This window comes from Mustela nigripes, chromosome 17 (genome assembly GCF_022355385.1).
Source record: "Mustela nigripes isolate SB6536 chromosome 17, MUSNIG.SB6536, whole genome shotgun sequence".
Classification (NCBI taxonomy): Eukaryota; Metazoa; Chordata; class Mammalia; order Carnivora; family Mustelidae; genus Mustela; species Mustela nigripes.
Window position 1 is genome coordinate 13,998,719 of NC_081573.1, and position 19,477 is coordinate 14,018,195.

Here is a 19,477-nt window from a genome sequence, read left to right on the forward strand (position 1 = left end):
CCGGGATTGGACTTCCTTCTCTGTCGACCCTTCACCTGGCCAGCCCTCCAGGATTCCGATGCTGGGGTGGGGGAGGGGGCTCCACCGGCCACCCCACCCCCCATTCCAGCCTGGGGCTCAGGTCTCCAACAACAGAACCAGAGCCACTCAGCAACGCTGGAACCCATTCGGGGGGGCCTGGGGCCCCTCGTCCCAAGCCAGGAGGGCTTCGGGGGAGGGGTGTGGCCCCTGGCGGACTGGCAGTGTGGCCCAGGGGGCTGGGGGGTGCCACGGAGGTGGGCGTGAACCTCGAAGCAGGAGGCACGAGTGCGGTTCTCTTTCCCCCGCTGGGGGGGCCTCGGAGCCGGTGGCGGGCCAGAAGCCTTCGAAGGCAGAGCCTGTGGGGCGGGGGCGGTGGCAGGGCTGCGCCCGGGGGCCGGGGCACCATGGCCACCATCCAGTCTGAGACCGACTGCTATGACATCATCGAGGTGCTGGGCAAGGGCACCTTTGGGGAGGTAGCCAAGGGCTGGCGGCGAAGCACGGGGGAGATGGTGGCCATCAAGATCCTCAAGAATGACGCCTACCGCAACCGCATCATCAAGAACGAGCTGAAGCTGCTGCGGTGTATGCGGGGCCTGGACCCCGAGGAGGCCCACGTCATCCGCTTCCTCGAGTTCTTCCACGACGCCCTCAAGTTCTACCTGGTATTCGAGCTGCTGGAGCAAAACCTGTTCGAATTCCAGAAGGAGAACAACTTCGCACCTCTGCCTGCCCGCCACATCCGAACGGTTACCCTGCAGGTGCTCAGAGCCCTGGCCCGGCTCAAGGAGCTGGCCATCATCCATGCTGATCTCAAGCCCGAGAACATCATGCTGGTGGACCAGACCCGCTGCCCCTTCAGAGTCAAGGTGAGTGGGGCTGCCCCAGTATGGCCACATCCCTCCTCCTCGTCTTCTCCAAGCTTCCCCCGGCCCTGGACACTTTCCTGTCGCTAAGGTCTCCCGTGTCCCCCACTCCCAGCCTTGAGTGTCTCCCCTTCCCTGCCCATGATGCCTCTCCCCACCTCCTGGCCCTAAAATCCTCTCCACCTCCCTGTCCCAATACTGACATCCTCTCTGTCCCAGATCCGAGACCTGACCTTCCTTCTCCAATTCATAGTCCAGCTCCTCTGGCCTGGCCCTGTCTATGTAGGGCTGACATTCCAGGAGTGGGGAGGGAAACACAGTTGCTAAGATAAATGAGTCAAATGTGGTATGTGAGTGAGAAGGAGAAAAGATAAAGCAGAGAAGAGGAGGATGTGGGTGGGGTATTGATTGGCGGTGGCAGTGGTGACCAAAATTGTAGACATGGCCGTCAGGGAGACTTCGTTAAGATGACATTTGAGGAAGGTCCCAAAGGAGGGAGGCAGTCATGTAGACATCTGGGGAAAAGCATCTGGGGAGAAGGAAGAGTTCATGCAAAGGCCCTGAGGTAGGAGTGATCTGAGTATATGTGTTTGAGAAGCACCCAGGAGGCCAGGGTGAGAAGACAGAGGAATGGGACCAGGGATGTGACAGGCTGGGACACACAGGGCCTCGAGGACCACAGTGAGGACTGGTTTTATTCCATGTAGGATGGGGCCACAGGAGGATTCTGAGCAGAGAGAGATCATGATTCGGCTCAGGTGTTCCCAGGGTCCCTCTGGCTGCGTGAGAGCAACAGCCTGTGAGGGTCAGGAGCAGGAGGGCAGTGAGGGGTGGCTGCTCCCTGCCAAGTGGGAAGCCCGGGTGCGGGGATGGAGTTGGGGTAGTGGGAGGAAGGGACACGGTGGGTTCTAGGTAGGTACAGGTTTTGCTGACTGATCTTATGTGAAGTATAAGAGATGACTTGATGGGAGAGGAGAGCCTGATGGCCCGAGCGACTGGAAGGATGGAGGCGCCATTCTTCGTCACAGGCAGTTCATTAACAAATATTTCCTGGGGACTCCGGGTGGCTCAGATGGTTAAGCGTCTGCCGTGGGCTCAGATCATGATCTCCAGGTCCTGGGATCGAGCCCTATGTTGGGGCAGCAGGCCGTAGGGGGTGGTGGGTGTCCTGGCTCAGCGGGGAGCCTGCTTCTCCCTCTGGCTCTACTGCTCCCCCTGCTGTGCTCTGTCTCTGTCTCCCTCTCTCAAATGAATACGTAAAATCTTTTTTTTTTTTTTTTTTAAAGATTTTATTTACTTATTTGACAGAGATCACAAGGCAGAGAGGCAGGCAGAGAGAGAGGGGAGGGGAAGCAGGCTCCCCGCTGAGCAGAGAGCCCAACACAGGGCTCAATCCCAGGACCCTGGGGTCATGACTTGAGCCAAAGGCAGAGGCTTTAACCCACTGAGGCACCCAGGCACCCCTGAATACATAAAATCTTCAAACAAAAACCACTTACTGAAGACCTCCTCTGGACCTGACCCAGGACCTGACCCTGCATTGGGCACACAGAAGCACCTCTTATACATGTCACAAGCTCGCTGGACTCCCCCAACCAGCCCCAGCTCCTCTGCCCTGGACCCCCACCTGTGTCCCCCATCCCAGCCCTGGCCCTCTGTCCACTTCTGAGCTTGTCACTGTCTGGTGAAGGGTCTGGACCAGGAGCGGGCAGGGCTGTGAAGGCAGGACCAGGTTGGTTGTGGCCACTACTGTGTCCTCAGCATCTCCCGGCACAGTGCGGGGGCGGAGTCAGTGAGAAATGAAGGTCAGAGTCACAGGGAAAGAGGCAGGCAGGAAAAGGCAGATCATTTTGCCCTAGGAAATGGAAGAACAGAGACCCAAGGAAGGAAAGACTCCCACAAACACAGCAGGAGGCAGACAGGACGCATCCACAGCACCTGGCTGGCATTGGCCCTCCTTCCTGTGTCTGTGGAACAGATGAATGAATGGATCCCGTGGCCGCCAAGTGCCCCAGGGCCCTCACGCTCTCAGATTCAGGCCTTTGCCGCCCACACTCAGAGTGCAGGTTAATAACCCTCCCATCATCCCACCTTCTGCAGACAGAACACGAGGGATGGCTGAATGAAAAGCAGAGAAACTCAGAGGGGGAAACTGAGGAAGGGGTCCAGAGAGTCTTAGAGATTCAGAGTAAAAGTGGCACAGGGCGCCTCCCAGCGACATCAGGAGAGAAAGATTTTCAGCCTTCCCCTCCATGTGCCTGATGATGAAGACGGAAGAGGGTGGGGCTTCCGGGAGGTGTCTTCCCAGCCAGTGACATAGAGGTAGAGACACAGAGAGATGAGACATCAGGAAGCAATGAAGAGGCAAAGAAAGAAAGAGCGATACAAAAAAGAGGTAGAAGGAAAGAGCATGCCAGGGACATAAGGCCCCTCATTCATTCATTCATTCATTCATTCTCTCCTGATTGCGCCCCTAACTGTGTGCCGGGCACTGTTCTAGGCACCTAGGGATGCAACAGTAAACTGACAAAATCCCCAGACTGGCGTCCTAGCTGGATAGAGAGACAATGAACTTGACTGAATGGTAAAACATATAGAATGTGAAATGGTGTTAAGAGTTCTGGAGAAAAACGGGTGGCTCGGTGGGTTAAGCCTCTGCCTTGGGCTCAGGTCATGATCTCAAGGTTCTGGGATCGAGCCTTGTGTCAGGCTCTCTGCTGGGCTCTGCTTGGCGGGGAGCCTGCTTCCCCCTCTTCCTCTTCCTGCCTCTCTGCCTATTTGTGATCTCTGTGTGTGTGTGTGTCAAATAAAGTCTTAAAAAAAAAAAAGTGCTGGAGAAAAGCAGGGATCCAGGAAGGGGGATAGGAACCATGGGGGATGGTGTTTTTTTAATAGGATGGCCAGGGGAGGTCTCACGAGTTGACTTTTGAGACCTGAGATGAGGGACTCATGTAGACACCTGGGGAAAGAGATGCCAGGCAGAGGGAACAGCTAGTGCAAAGGCCCTGTGCTAGGAATGCGTCTGGCTTGTTCAAGGGACAGTGAGACACCTGTGCGAGAGGGGAAGCAGGAGGAGCTGAAGCCAGAGAGGTGATGGGTGATGGCCAGATTGCTCGATCCTTGGGGACCACCATGGGAAAGTTGACTTTTATCATAGGATGATAAAGCCATGGGGGGATTCTGAGTAGGGGAAGGATGTGATCAGACTCAGGCGCTCACAGGATCCCTCAGTGGCATGCATATGACTAGTGAACTGGGGTGCAGAGGGGAGGAGCAGGGAGCCCATTGAGGAGGCCCCCACATCAGCCTCAGTGGGAGATGCCCCTGGACAGGGTGGCATGGGGTGGGGGGGGGGAGCCAAGGCTGGGGATGGGGAGGCTGCCCAGTCTGGATCCCTTCAGAAGGTGGAGCCGACAAGATTTGCTGATGGACAAGGTGTGGAGTGAAAGACGAAGAGAGGGGTCCTAAAGTCATACGTTCTAGTGGTTCGAAACAGAGAGACAAACACACAAAACCAGAGACAGAGACGAGTAAAGACAGTGACATAAACAAGAGATAAGGACTAACAGATACAGCGACAGTCAGATGGCAGGGGCAGAAAAACACTGGTCAGAGCCACAGGGGAGACCCTGATCGGTAGTCGTCGTCCCCCCCACCCCTCGCCGCAGGTGATTGACTTCGGCTCAGCAAGCATTTTCAGCGAGGTGCGCTATGTCAAGGAACCATATATTCAGTCGCGCTTCTACCGGGCCCCTGAGATCCTGCTGGGGCTGCCCTTCTGCGAGAAGGTGGATGTGTGGTCCCTGGGCTGCGTCATGGCCGAACTGCACCTGGGTTGGCCCCTCTACCCAGGCAACAACGAGTACGACCAGGTGCGCTACATCTGTGAGACCCAGGGCTTGCCCAAGCCCCACCTGCTGCACGCCGCCCGCAAGGCACACCACTTCTTTAAGCGCAACCCCCATCCTGATGCCAGCAACCCCTGGCAGCTCAAGTCCTCTGCCGACTACCTGGCTGAGACGAAGGTAGGCTGAGGTGGGTGGGGGAGGGGGGAGGGTGTGGGGCAGGCGGGGTGAGGGCTGTTCATGTGGGGGCTGCTGCACCGAGAAAAAAAATCTAGGCTAGACCTCAGAGAGGACTGGATATTAGAGGGTCAGCTCAAATCACAGCAAGTGACAGCAAGAGAGATGTGGGTGAGACCCAAGGTGGCACTGGAAGTATATGGCGGCTGCTCTGAGTTTCCTGGCAAAGAGGGGTTGACAAGCTAGTGTAGCAAGCCGATTGGACCACCTGGAGGCCTGGCGGGCTGGGCTTGGTGGTGTGGCCCACAGCAGCAGGATCTGGATTTGACACCAAGGAGGGACTAGAGGTTGAGGGCCATCCCTCTGCTAGTGGCTGGTTGGGGCTGCACCCATCGCTCCAGAGAGGACTGGAGGTCTGAGGGAGAAGTGAAACTTGGCTCAGTGAGACTCTGGGTGAGATGGCAGGAAGACCAAAGGGCGTACTCTGGTAGGTTTCCTGCAGCAGCAGGAGGGCTCTGGGTCAGATGAGAGGGGTTCCGGCCATAGGGAGTGGGTGTGGCCCTTTCCACAGCAAGAGAGCTCCAGATCAGATCCTGGGCAGAACTGGAAGTCTAGGTTTGGGTGTGTGGGCTTCATGGCCGCAAGAGAGCCCCGGACCAGACTGGAGGGCAGACTGGAAGCTAGGGCCGGGGATGGCGTGGTCAAACGTGAGCCCCACAGCAGGAGCCGGAGAGCCCGGACTCGGTGTCGGCCCCATGCCCACCCCCCCATGTCCCAGCAGGTGCGCCCCCTGGAGCGCCGCAAGTACATGCTCAAGTCACTGGACCAGATAGAGACCGTGAATGGCGGTGGAGCAGCCAGCCGGCTGACCTTCCCAGACCGCGAGGCGCTGGCGGAGCTCGCCGACCTCAAGAGCATGGTGGAGCTGATCAAACGCATGCTCACGTGGGAGTCGCACGAGCGCATCAGCCCCAGCGCTGCCCTGCGCCACCCCTTCGTGTCCATGCAGCAGCTGCGCAGCGCCCATGAGACCACCCGCTACTACCAGCTCTCCCTGCGTGGCTGCCGCCTCTCGCTGCAGGTGGAGGGCAAGCCGCCCACACCTGGCGTGACAGCCGTGGAGGATGGGCCCCCCTACTACCGGCTGGCCGAGGAGGAGGAGGCCGTGGGCATAGGCAGTGTGGTGGGCAGCGGGCCCTTCTTCTGCGAGGAGAAGGCGCCGGGCATGCAGAGGGCCATCGATCAGCTGGACGACCTGAGTCTCCAGGAGGTGGGACGCGGGCTGTGGGGCGAGACCCGAGCCGACGCGGTTCCTGACATGCTGGCCCCACTCAAGGCCGCTGCTGCTAGCCGCCGGGTGCCCGACTCGGGCCCCGAGCCCATCCTGGCCTTCTACGGCAGCCGCCTGGCGGGTCGCCACAAGGCCCGCAAGCCACCCGCGGGCTCCAAGTCAGACTCCAACTTCAGTAACCTCATCCGGCTAAGCCAGGCCTCCCCTGAGGACGAGGGACCGTGCCGGGGCAGTGGCTGGGCCGAAGGAGAGGGCCATGGGGCCTCAGCCGAGCCGCCCAGCCTCCCACAGCGGGATGGGGATGGACCAGGCGTCAAGGATATGACTATGGATGCTGATGTAAGCCCAGTGGGTCTGTAGGGTGTGGGTGGTTCTGGGATCAGGGCCTTCCCGAGCTCCGGGATGGCGGGGACAGGCTACAGCTGGCTCAGGGTTCAACACATACGAGTCCGCTCTCAGGATGTGACAAGGTTCAGCAAACACTAACCCACACTCAGAATATGATGAGGATTTGATATGGCTCAGCATATACTAACCCGGACTCAGGATATAACATTCAGCACATACTTACCCACCCTTACAAGGTGGTGAGGCTCAGCACACACTGATCACTTCAGGATAGAAGGCTCAGCACACACTAACCCACATTCAGGATTCAGGATAGAAGGCTCAGCATACACTAATCCACCTTCCTGATGTATAGAAAGTCAGAATGCATTCAGTCCCCCTATAGGAAGTGATAAAGGCCCAGCACTCAGAACAAGGCTTTAGCAGGGGCTCAAGAAGTGACAAAGCCTCAGAGACCCTAATAGTCCCTCAGAACACATTAAGGTTTCTGCACACAGTTTAAGCCCCTAAGTTGCATTTGGGATCTAAAAAATCGCCCTGGGGAAGTGACAAGGGTTCAGCTGGGACTGGAGAAGAGTCCAGGAGGGGCAGGCTGGTGGTTCCCAAGGCCAGGGGCTCCTTGGCTGATGGTCCTTTCTTCTTCCTAACAGAGGCCAGGCCCTGAGCTCTTCGACCCCAGCAGCTGCCCTGGGGAATGGCTGAGTGAGCCAGACTGGACCCTGGAGGGTGTCAGGGGGCCACGGGCTCAGGGACTCCCAGCCCGCCACGCTCACCCGCATGGTCCCTCCCGGACCACCAGCTTTCTGCAGCACGTCAGTGGGCACCACTGATGGTGACCCCACCCCTGCCCATCACTGGGGGCTATGCTAGTGGGGCTGGCATCCCCTCCTGAGAAGCCATTTCCTGAACCCACAGATTATTCTTACAGAAAGATAGTTATCCAGAAATCCCCCAATACCCTTGCCCTGGTGCATGCCAGCACATACCCCCTAAACACAGGAGGGCCTTGGGGTCTGGCCCGTCGCCTCCCCCTTCTCCCCCGGGCCAAAGGGACACAGGAAGGGGGCTGCCCCCGCTGGCCCTGAGCATGCCCTCAGCCCTACTGCCCTTGCCCATTTCAATAAAGAACTGTTCAGCAGCCCTGTCTGAGGCCTGGACTGGAGCTGGGGTGGGGTTCAGGTTGGCCACCCAGGGCCCTGCTCTCCGATGCTGAGCCCTGTTGGCCCCTGGCTCAGGTTGGAGGCTGGGCTGCCATCACACTGTGAGGGACAGGCTGACCCATTCCCTGAATATGCTAAGCGTTTGGCACGTGAGGATCCATCCACAGAACGTTCCCAGTGTTTAGCAGGTGCCAATCCGAGCTTGCCAAATGCCAAGGTCTCATCTGTTGACCTGCCCTTGCCATGTGTATAGGCTTGGCATGCCCGCACCACTGCTTGGGTCATGGCTAAATGTAAATTGCTGTGGTGGCCATCAGTTTATGCTTGGTGCACCCTGAGGTGTTTGGACCTGCGAGGCCACCCTTGGGAGCCGGTGATGGTCCGGCACGTCCCCATCTGGGAATGTGCCAAGTGTGTAGTGCTCACTACCCTGTGCTGGCTGCGTGAGGCTCAGCTCACGCCAGGCTGTGTGGTCACACACTACATGCTCAGCACATACTGGCTCATGGGCATCGCACACTCAGGGCTCAGCACATGCCAGTCCCATGCTGTGTGCTCAGCACATGCCAAATCCATGCTAAGAGCCCAGCACGTGTTGTGGCCTCAGGACCTGCCAAACCACGCTGGTAATACGCCGAGATTTCTGCCAACACCAGGTCTCCAAGAGAGGGGCATGCCGGCTGTGACCTACCCGACGCCCCACTTCACATCACTCAGGTCCGGCACAGACAGTACAGACAAGTTATTTACTTATTATAATAACCTGGAGCCCTCTTTGCCCTGGAAAGGGGGGTGGGCCAGGGGGCCAGGCCCAGCATGCACCCCCATTTCTTTGGGGGCTGATCCCTCCCCCAGCTGGGCTGGTCCCAGGGCCATAGCATCAGGCTGGCAGGGACCAAGATAGAGGTGGGAGAGCAGGGGAGAGAGCCAGTGGAGCCACGATAGGGCACACAGAAGCAGGGGCACGGGGACAGGGGCCAGGACCCAGGATGTCTGGGTCCACAAGGGCCGTGCAGGCCTCGGCCTGTCTGCCGGACCAGGACCTCACAGCAGGCGACAGGCATTGCCCACACTGTCGGCTGAAGTGTCAAGGTCATGGCTGTATGGGGAGTCCCAGTCCCTCAGGAAAACTGCCTCCAGCTGGCTCCTCAGGCCGCCCCGCCCATTCTGTGTCACCAGCAGCGAGGTGCCCGCTGTCTCCGTGAAGTAGCTGCCAGACCAGTTGGAGGTTCCTGGAGTGGGGGTGACGGTGGGGATGGGGGGAGGCGGTCAGAGAGTCAGAGCCCAGAGCTGTGCTCCCGCTTCCCCTCCTGCCCCCTGGGGGCGCTTGGGATACTCACCGATGTAGGTGGCCCGTTCCGTCACCATGTACTTATTGTGGTTGACGCGGGCGTATGGGATTCGGGCCTGGCTCTCATCCGCAGGGACCACGAAGAGTTTCTGAGGGGGCGGGCAGGAAAGGAAGGAGCGTGAGCTGCAGGGTAGGGGTGCAGAAGCCCTGGGGTCTGGGCTGGGGTATCAGTAACACCCGCTGAAAGGGAAGACCCAGCTGCCTCCCTTGTCATTCCTTCTCATGTGTCTCCTATCTGTCCCTTAAGTCTAGCCTCAGATGTCCCCTTTCCCAGAAAGTCCTCTTCGACCCCCTCCCCCAGGCTGGGGTAGAGGCTTCCTCTGGGTCCCCCTATTCTGGCCACAATGCCACCTCCATCAGGGCCCTGCCCCCTCTCCTTGGGCCCCACCATCCTGGCCCGACTCGGGATCTCCCTATCACGGCACGGCCCCATCCCTCAGGGTCAGCCCTGTCAGGTGACAGGTGAGCTCCACGAGGGCTGTGCCTTCAGTATTGTTTGGCACTAGGGCTGGGGGCTGGGTGTGTGGTAGGTGCTTACCACCTGGACATCAGAGTGGGTGTGGTTGTCACGCAGGGCAGCCAGGGAGAGCAGGAAGGCCCGCATGGACGGCTCAGAGTGTCCCCAGCAGCTGATCAGCAGGCGAACCTTGACGCCCCGCTCATAGGCAGCCCGCCGCAGCCCATCATCGATGGCGGGCCAGAACCTTGGGGACGGGGCGGAGAATTTGGAGGGCAGCTTTACTTAAGGTCTTTCCCTGAGCGTCAGGGAGCCTGCTCTAGCTTCTAAGCACTCTTAAACCCCAAGAACGCCCTACTCCTGGCTCCCAGTCCTGCCCCCAAGCCACTCATCCTGTCTCTAGCCCATACTCCCCGGCCCCGCCCCCAACCCCAGGATTCTCAGCCTTTTCTCTGTCCCCATTTTCTGTCTCAAGGGTTTAGACCCCCTCTCCCTGTCTCCTCTGCCTCTCGCTGTGGCTTCCCACCATCTGTCCCTTTGCCTTGGTCCTGCCTGCTTTCTGGCCTGGTCACTCCCTTTCCTGCTCACGGTGGGTCCCTTTCCTGAGCCCCATCTGCGAGGCCGCTGTACCTGCGCGGGTGGGAGAACTCCATGGTCGGCAGGTAGTTCATGACCGCGATGTAAATAAAACTCCGGGCATTGTCCACTACGTTGAGCAGAGCCTTCAGATCCGGGGTGCGGCCACTGGGACACAGTGGTGGGGGCGCACTCTGGGTGGGGGAAGAAATAGTCAAGACACGTGCCTGCTAAGGGTGCTGTCATCGCGGACCCCATGAATGCACAGTTTGTCTCAAGCCGGTCCTGTGGGTCTCACTGAATCCTACAGCCTCCATGAAGGGGGGGGTGGTAATTGCCATATCCGTTTTACAGGCAAGGGAGCTGAGGCTCATAGAGGGTTAGTGGCTTGCCTAAGGTCACACAGCGGACAAATGGAGCCAGGATTTGCACCCAGGCTGCTTGGCTCCAGAATGTTTGCTCTAACACAGGGGTTCTAGACATAAGGGCTCGGGTCCAGCAGCAATGGCATCATCTAGAACTTGTTAAATTTGCAAATTTTGGGACTTCGCTGCACACTGCCTACTGAACCAGGGTACAGGGGTGGGGCTCAGGAATCTGGGTTTTAACCAGTCCTCCTCATGCTTCTGGGGCATGTTCAGGTTTAAGGACTTCTCCTGTAATCATCTGTGTCCCCAACTTGCTCACAGCCCACACAGATGACACTCCTCACGTGCCATTCGACACCAGGCCCTTTACCCGCTTCCCTCCCTCGTGACAGATGGAGCAAACTCAAGCTCTGAAGGGGAAGTGGCCGTGGGGGAACCCTTAGCCTTCTGTGCAAGACCAATGGTGAAAAGGACCCCAATGAACCACGTGTCCCTGCGCCCAGGCCTTTTTGCCCCCCCCCAATGACTCTGGGGTTGGCCAGGTGACTGGCGCGGAAGGGGACGGAAGGGGACCCAGACGGGCCACCCCAAGGGGGGCCATATCCAAGAGCTGCAAATAGCAGTGCCTTGCTCCCAGAGCTCAGTATCTGCCACAGGCAAGAGAACTTTCCACGGTGGCAGAAACGTTCTATGGCTGCACCATTCAACATGGCAGCCGTTTGCTCCCTGGGCCTACCCAGCACCTGAAACGTGCATCTGTGCAATTCCGGGACTGAACTTTGAGCAATGTTTAATTTCAACTGACTTAAAAGGGCAAAGAACCAAATGTAGCTATATTGGACTGCTTGATAGCGCAGAGCTCCCCCAGGGGCTCAGTGTGCATAAACCCTAGCTGGACTTCCCCATTAGCCCTAAAGGTTGCAGATAATTTTGACAGCCACCATGTAAAGGACACTGAGGCCTGGGGAGATCGGGACATAGTCTTGGTCCCAAACCAAGCAGACTGAACAGAAGTGAGGGGTTGGGACCCTCTTCCTGCCCCCCTTCCCACATCACTGGGTGGGGCTGGACAGAGACCGTGAGTGGCCTAGCCCCTCCCTCTAAAGACTCACCGCCAAGTAGGCCAGAGCAGGGGTTCCATTGAGACAGATCTCCATTGGTGTCTCCTGATTGTAGCGGGTATCATAGGGCCGGGGCCAGGTAGCCGGGATGGAGCTGCCTGCCTGGCCCAGGTACCAGTAGGCCTCAAAGATCTTGGTCAGGTCCCGAGCTAGGCAGCTGCAGTTGTACATGACCACTCCTAGCTCCTTGACCTGCAGGAGGGCGGTGCTGAGCTTTGGGGTGGTGGCCTGGTGCCCACGGGTGACAGGAACACCTACAGCCTTCCGCCCCCCTTCCTGTCCCTGGCCCCTCAATCTCCCCCTATCTTATCTGTCCCTCAGGCCCCCGTCCCCCCACCCCCTGCCACCACCATTGGAACTAAGTCCTAAAACGGGCATGAACTTGACTCAAGGCTAAAGTCTTGCCAACTTTTGATGAAAGTTCCTTGGTTATTCTAAAGAGCCAGGTTTCTTGAAGCTTTGCATATGCTGTTGCTTCTACCTTACACAGAACAAGCTCCTACTCATTCTTAGATCTCGGCTGACAGCCTCCTCCTCCACGGAGCCTCTCTGGACTGCCCCACCTGTGTCAGGCATTCCTCTGGGCTTTCACATTCCCTTGGGTTTCCCTCAAGTCTGTCTCTGGTGACACTGGACCAGGAAGGCAGGCACTGGGGATGTCTTAGCCATGGCTTTGTCTTTAGCATCTCCTCACAAGAGCTAGTTAGATTAGGAGCTTGGGAAATATTTGTTGAGTCTATAAATGATCACTGGCTAAGCTGTACCTTCTTTCCTGTCTTACGCCAATCCTGCTTCAAGTGTCCTGTGAGTTGTCACCTCCTTTGCAAGACATTTTCTGATACTCTGGCCTGGATCCCCCATCCTGGCCCTGACCCTGGTGACCAGCCCGTCACCACACTGGACTGGCAGTTCCCATCGCTTACCACCATGTCCTCAGCATCCCCCGGGACAGGCTTGGGCTTAGAGCAGGCACTCAAGGAACTGAATAATGAAGGGCCAATCAGTGGACAGGGCCTTGAATGCCTTGCAGTGGGGCTGGCAGCTGTCATCAGGGATCAGATCAAACCCCAGGCTTCTAAGAGCAGGGGAAGGCTGGATTTGGGGGGAGGCACCCCAAAGAGATTCAAGTCGCTGTATTCACCATATTCCCATAAAAACAGCTGAGTCATCAGGGCACCGAAGCCCCCAACCACCAGGATGAGGACCAGCAGGACCCAAGGGGCTTTCTGGGTTGGGGGGGCAGCAATGAGCCAGCCCATGTGGGAGGGAGGAAGGAAGCCACTTCAGAGACTGGCCAGAGAAGACTCTGGGATTGAAGAGTGGTACGGGTGGAGGCTGGGGGCCCCATGGGGCAGGGAGCCGTCATGGAGGGCAGCTAGGCAGGGTGCAGCCAGACCTGGGTCAGGGAGCGCCAGTCCATGTTGGCACTGCCGATATAGAAGTGGGTCTGGTCCACCACCCAGAACTTGGTGTGCAGGACGCCATGGGTCAGCTTCTGCATATCCACCATGCGCACCTGGGCACCTGGGCCAAACAGCACATCAGGACCAGCCCTGGGGCCAAGCCCCGCCTCCCCACCCCCACCCCCCTGCCCCCCCTGCCCCCCCACTGCCCCGCCCTGCTCACCACTTTGCAGCAGTGCCTGCAGGTCGGCCTGTGGCTGGGGCCCATTGGGCTTGCTCACGGTAATGCGGACCTTCACACCTTGAGGGGCCAGGGACTGTAGCTGCCGGAGGACCTCCTCACCCTGGAGAGACAATAGCTTCTGAGGGGCAGGGCCGGCCAGCTCTCTAACCCCAGGTAGCCCCCCTACCCCAAAAAGGCTGTTTTCCTATTGGATCCCAATTTGCAATCAGGAGTGAACAGGCTTTCCACTCGTCAGCACGCCTAGGGATGGCTTTACAAGCTTCTAAAATCTTTCATCTCTTTTAATTACTGGGGCTCTGGGCCCTGCCAGGGCCTCCCGGCCACTCCTGTTCTGCCAGGGACCTTCCCAAGATCCTGCCTTGGAAGCATCAATGCCCGGCACTGCAGGGGCCTTCAAGCAGCTTGCAGGATATTGGGAGGCACGGCACAGGCCGGAGGGGCCGGGAAGGTACAGCCAAGGGTTCCCTGTCTCCTCCTGTGACCTGGCCCCATTCTAAGCCCCTACTCCTCTGAACTCACCGATTTCTCACCACTCTCATGGATGGGGCAGGGCTGAGTATAATCCCCAAGGTGCGAAGGAAGGAGAAAACGGGAGCTGGAGAACTCAGGGGCAACGTGGGATTTGAACTCACTCACTGGTTCCCTATGGCCATGCTTGATGCTTTGAGCCACTCCAGTGGGATCCAGCAGGGAGTGGGCGCTCCTATCACTTTTACTTCTGTTAATTATTTTTTTTTTAGGCAGTGCTCAGGGAGACCCACAGTTTTACTAAATGTTAACCCCACTTCTGACAAAAAGAGATAGCAGGGGGAAGATAAAAGGAGGGACAAATTGAGCGTGTTTTGCAAGGAAGAGGTTAGTTTTCTGTTTTTTTAAAAGTGTGCCTGTACACTGTCACAAGGATATAAAACAAATGCTCTGACCATGTCAGATGCTGCATGAGGATCTGCCTGTTTTCTTCTCAGAAGGTCAACTGCTATGTATTGGCCCCATTCTACAGATCAGGAAACTGAGGGCTTGAGGGGGTGAGGCAACCTGCCCAAGGTTACACAGCTGGGTAGTGGCAGGCTGGCTTGAGGCTGGGCTGTTATTCACTCTGCTCCTTCCATTTCTTTGGACGACAGGGTTTGGGGCAGCTTGTGGGGGGAGTGACATCAGTCAGCCTAATCCCTTGTAGGCAAACCCACAACCTGACATTCAGAGGCTTCCAGATGACCGTGACAAACGCCTCCGGTCCAGGGGACCATGTGAAGACAGTTGCTTTCAATCACCTGTGTCCCACTTGCTGTGTGAGTTGTGCCTACCCATGTCCCAGGCTGCTGGGGTGCCCTCTTCACTCCCTCACCCCCACCCCCACCAGCCAGGGCCCAGGTTACCAGGTACCTGCTGGGCAGAGGGCTCCTGAGTGTGGGTGTCGTTGTTGGTGAGGGTCCAGTAGAAGGAGGCGATGTCCAGAGTGCTGTGAACACCGGCGAGCAGGCCCAGCCAGGCCTGGCTGGTGGAGGGGTTGCCCGTGGAGGCATTGGGGAAGTCCAGACCTTCGGGAATGCTCTCTACCAGCACTGCTCTGGGGTGTGAGGGAGGGTGGTATCAGCCACAGGGAGCCAGAAACAACCAGCTGGAACCTGTGTCTGCCCACAGAGGATGGAAGACGATATTATCTGTGTGTGCCCATATTCAAGACTCTGTGTGTCTCTGTGTCTGTCTGTCCAGACATACAGAAGGAAGACCATGTATGTAGACACCTATGTATGTGTGTGTGTATGTGTCTGTCCACAAATGTGATGGAAGATGCTGTGTCTGTGTGTGCCTGTCTGTTCATAGATCTGGACAGAAGATGATGCTGTGGGTGTCATGGGAACAGAGTTGGGGGAAGGGGCTGCGGATGGAGGGAAGCCCGTGTGACAGGGCACTTGGGCGGCTGTGATCACCTCTGACTGGCACAGGGAGTGGGTGTGGCTCCGTGCAGGCCCTGTCCAGTGTGTAAGAGTCCTCATGGGAGGCTTGAGACAGCTCCTCCCCGGCCCTCCAAGGTCCCCCTCCCCAACTTACTCGCAGGGGTCATAGCAGGGGGCTGGACGCTGGTTGGGTCCAAAGAGATGCAAGTCGCCGTATTCCCATAGAAACAGCTGAGTCATCAGGGCACCGAAGCCCACAACTGCCAGGATGAGGACTAGCAGGACCCAACGGGCTTTCTGGAGGGAGGAGGAGGAGGCGGTGATGAGCCAGCCCATGGCGGGTAGCCCAGCCCATGCCGGAGACAGGCAGGGGGTGGTGGTGGGCTCCTACCTTTTCTGCAGCCTTCCAAGCCTCGATCTCGTTCATGGGCAGCTCGCTGGCAGGTTCCTCCGCAGGCACCTTCAGCTGGGGGATGGGGATGGTAGAGGGGGTGAAAGGGCAGATTGATGGGGTGTCTGCCCTCCACTGCACCCAGCCCCATCCCACTGGGCTCCTACCAGGTCCACCTACCTCCTGGTACATCAGTTTAGGCTTCATCTTGCCAGGCAGCCAGGGGACACGCCGAGACCAGGCAGGAAAGTGGGTGTGTCAGGGTCTCCAAACTGTGGGGAACAAAAGCTGGCACTGTGGGGGTGCTCTGGGCCTTAGGGGAACATCACAGAAACCAGATTAGTCTTGGGCTCATGGGATCCACTGGGTCTCCTTGTCTGCGATCACGGGGGCCATTGGCATGGGGCCCGCCACCCCAAAAGGAGGAAGCTGACCGCTGGTCAGCAGGGATTTCGAAATCCCTCAAGGTCTAACATCTAGCTTTCTTCCCATCAGTCTATGCTGCCCACCCTGCCCCCCTGAGCGCCCACGCGGCTCCTCATTAACGCTCAAGCTGCTCATTAGCATCTTCGCTTCTCCGAGCGCTCATCTAGACATTCCCCAAAAGACAACTGTGGATGGGGTCAGCGGAGCCCCAAATCTTTGCCTGGCTTTTCACCACCCAGAAACCACCCAGGGAGCATTTTCCAGGTGGCTGCCCTGCCATCACCCACAGGTACCCACCAGACAGGTCAAGCTGGGAGCTCGCGACTATCGGGAACTCACCATCAGTCCCCAGCCCATCCCCCTAGCCGTCTTCCTCCACCTTACCCCGGAGGGGACTCGGCCTTACCCCGCTGGCGGCAGCTGCTACCTCCGCGGGGCCCCAGCTACTGCCCCAACAGGCTGAGCAGGGGCGTGAGGAAGGAGGGGGCGGGGCCAGACGGAGCTCCGCCCGCTGCAGCGGGGAGTCTGCGCAGTGCGCAGACCGCCTCGGCTCACCGCAGGGAAAAGGGGGGCCGGGGTCCCCCAGATACGGTCGCGTCAACCTGGCCGGGTGGGTAGAGTACGTGGCTGGGGGATGGGCTTTGCCACCCGTCCACCCCCCCACACAGAGCCCCAGTGTGGGGCAGGGAGGCCGCGGGTAAAGAGAAAAAGGAACCCCACGTCTTTCTTGTCTACAAATCTTGTGAATTTTTGTACCATGGGCATGTATTACCTAGTCAAAAATAAATAAAATTAATCGTTAAAAAACGTATAAAGGAAATGTCAACTATACTAAAAAAATTAAAAAAAAAAAGCCTTATAAAATAAAATGGAGAGCTCAGGGTTGAATGATATGATTTCTAGATGAACAGAATAAAATCAGCAGAAGACACAACCCAAGCTACCGGGTGAGGGGAAGAGCAAGGTGGCGGAAGGAGACGGTGGGTTTTCTGTTGGAGTCTGTTTGGATAACAGTATTTTATTTCTTTTAAAAAGCCAACTGATATATATATATATATATATATATATATATATATATATATATATATTTAGATTTTATTTATTTATTTGCCAGATCACAAGTAGACAGAGAGGCAGGCAGAAAGAGGAAGGGAAGCAGGCTCCCCGCTGGGCAGAGAGCCCGATATGGGGCTGGATCCCAGGACCCTGGGATCATGACCCTGAGCGGAAGGCAGAGGCTTTAACCCACTGAGCCACCCAGGCGCCCCAGCCAACTGATATTTTGATAGGGATTTAAAAATTTTGGTTTCTGAAATCCAGGCTCTGGCTGGAAGGATAAGCAAGATTTGCCATTTCACATCTCATATCTCCCAAGAAGAATTTAAGAACACCACTGGGATGAGCCCCACACCGGGTTGTCTGCTCAGCGGAGAGCCTGCTTCCCTCACTCTCTCTGCCTGTCTGCCTACTTGTGATCTCTGTCAAAAAAAAAAAAAAAAAAAAAAAAAAAGACCACCTCTGGAGAAATGAATTGAAGAACTCTTCCACGCCCACCTTCCCGGGTAAAAAAGGGGGGCACGCTCTCCCCTCCGTCCACGCAGGAAGTCAACAGATAAATGCAGAAAAGGCTTGGATCATTGAGAGAATTAACAGCGTCAGAAGTGGTTGCCTCGAGACTGGGATCTAGGGTGGATGAGGACTGCTTTTTTTTGCATGCCTATTTTCTTTTTTAAAATTGTGCGATATAAGCGACTTACAGAAAAGCAGTGAAAAAAAAATTATCCGCAGGTTAAGGAATAATTATAAACGAACACAGGTGTTGCGGCGTCCCACCGCCATGCGCAGGCATTACCCTGATTTTAAAAAAGAAGGGCGGAAAAAAAGAAAATTCCAAAAGGGAGCTAGGTTCTCTCCTCACAGGAAGATCCAGCCTAGATCTGAAAGGATAATTTGGAAACTCCTTCCCCCACAGAGTCCGATCCCAGACTGGCAAGGGGAGAGCAGAGCTGGAGCCCCACCTCTTACTATAAAGGAACAAATGCGGATGGACCAAGTGGATCCAGCAAGTGGCAAAAGATCAAGGTTATTTGGAATTGAGAGGTCAGCAGGGGAAGCAGAGGCTAAGTCTCAGAGGTGGCTGACCGCAGGGTTGCTAAGTGGGGGAGGGGAGGAACGGGGCAGGAAACAGTTGCCTTTTATTAACCTGCGAAGGCCTTGGTGAGAAATGTTTTATTTAAGAATACAGTTGGGTCGGTAGAGCATGCGACTTTTGGTCTCTGGCGGTCGTGGGTCCGAACCGCACATTGAGGGTAGAAAGTACTTAAAAACAAACAAAAATCTGCAGTTGGAACAGCAGGTGATGTAAAATTAGGGAAGAGAAAATGAGCAAAACGGAGCGAGAGGTAGGGCATGGGGATGGAAGGGATGGGATGCCCACTAACGCACCAAAAATAGTAAGAACATAGACGGTGTTTGTTCAAATTGTTAGCGACTTTTTGGCTTCCAACTTGTATAGTGATTATGGGTCTAGTAACAATGCTTTTAACTTTAACTTGTTATATTTTTATCAAAATACCTCTACGGTGTTTAAAAAGAAAACTCGTGCTGGAGAAGCGGTTTAGACTGTTTAGATTGCAAGGCTGTTAATACCTGCGGTTCTGCACCAGATGCCTGATTTGAAGACGAGCTGCAGCCCTTATGTGACTGTTTGACCTTAAGAAATGACATTTAGTTGTTGTCATTAGTTTTCCAGTCATTAGTTTTCCTGTCTGTAAGATGGGCATGGTAACAACAGTACTTACTTTCCATAAGGCTGTTCATTAATTTTACACATACTTAGTATCTGTGTACCAGGTGTTGTTTTAGGCGCTGGAAGTACCGTTGTGAACAAAACAGACACCAGGCAAGACAGACAAAAAACGAGATGGTGAGTGAATTATATGTTAGAAGGTAATAAATGCCATAGAGAAGCAGGGCAGGGGTAGGGGTGGGGTTGGGATTGTTTGCAATTTTAAATAAGGAGGTCGAGGGGTGCCTGGGGGACTCAGTTGGTTAAGCATCTGCCTTTGGCTTAGGTCATGATCCTGGGGTTCTGGGATCAAGCCCCATGTCAGGCGCCCTGCTCAGTGGGGAGTCTGCTTCTCTCTCTTTCTGCCTCCCCCGCACCCCAACTTGTGCTCTCACTTGCTCTCTCTAGTGAATAAATTAAAAAAAAAAATCTTCAATTAAAAAAAATTAAGGAAGTCTGGGAGAGCCTCACTGAGAAGGGGATACCTGAGAAAAAAAACTTCAAGGAAGGGAAGGAAAGAGCTACAAGGACTTCTTAAGGAGTGTTTCAAACAGAGGGAACAGTCAGTGCAAAGGCCCTGAGGCTAGAATGTGCCTGATGTGGGTAGGGAAGAGCAAGGAGGCCTGTGTGTCGGTCGTGGGGTGGGCGGGGGGGGGGGGGGGGGGGGGCAGGGGGGCGGTGTGGGGGGGGGGCCGGGTCGCGGGGGGGGGGGCAGGTTCCAAGCGGAGCGAGGCAGCAGAGACCGC

At 56.4% G+C, this 19,477-nt stretch overlaps 2 protein-coding genes across 7 annotated transcripts in view; one reads left to right on the forward strand and one right to left on the reverse strand.

Annotated features, from left to right (window-relative positions):
* Positions 1–224: 224 nt before the first annotated feature.
* HIPK4 (homeodomain interacting protein kinase 4) lies at positions 225–8,357 on the forward strand. Its single transcript, XM_059382738.1, has 4 exons — positions 225–890; positions 4,556–4,912; positions 5,691–6,539; positions 7,199–8,357. The coding sequence occupies exons 1-4, from the start codon at positions 426–428 to the stop codon at positions 7,376–7,378; spliced, it is 1,851 nt and encodes a 616-aa protein (XP_059238721.1). The 5' UTR covers positions 225–425; the 3' UTR covers positions 7,379–8,357.
* An 83-nt stretch (positions 8,358–8,440) lies between these two features.
* Positions 8,441–19,477, reverse strand: part of PLD3 (phospholipase D family member 3) — a 17,865-nt gene continuing 6,828 nt past the window's right edge. For 2 of the 6 annotated variants that reach the window (XM_059382724.1, XM_059382730.1), the window contains exons 2-12: positions 15,698–15,789; positions 15,518–15,592; positions 15,281–15,423; positions 14,612–14,795; positions 13,208–13,328; positions 12,978–13,105; positions 11,573–11,773; positions 10,147–10,286; positions 9,598–9,763; positions 9,049–9,148; positions 8,441–8,940 (exon numbers count right to left, since the gene is read on the reverse strand). In XM_059382724.1, coding sequence (XP_059238707.1) covers positions 8,753–8,940; positions 9,049–9,148; positions 9,598–9,763; positions 10,147–10,286; positions 11,573–11,773; positions 12,978–13,105; positions 13,208–13,328; positions 14,612–14,795; positions 15,281–15,423; positions 15,518–15,592; positions 15,698–15,724 — 1,473 coding nt within the window. In that variant the 5' untranslated portion in view covers positions 15,725–15,789 and the 3' untranslated portion in view covers positions 8,441–8,752. Of the gene's footprint in view, positions 8,941–9,048; positions 9,149–9,597; positions 9,764–10,146; positions 10,287–11,572; positions 11,774–12,977; positions 13,106–13,207; positions 13,329–14,611; positions 14,796–15,280; positions 15,424–15,517; positions 15,593–15,697; positions 15,831–16,282; positions 16,455–18,592; positions 18,656–19,477 lie in introns of those variants that run through there. The other 4 variants (XM_059382725.1, XM_059382727.1, XM_059382729.1 and 1 more) reach the window with 4 other exon arrangements.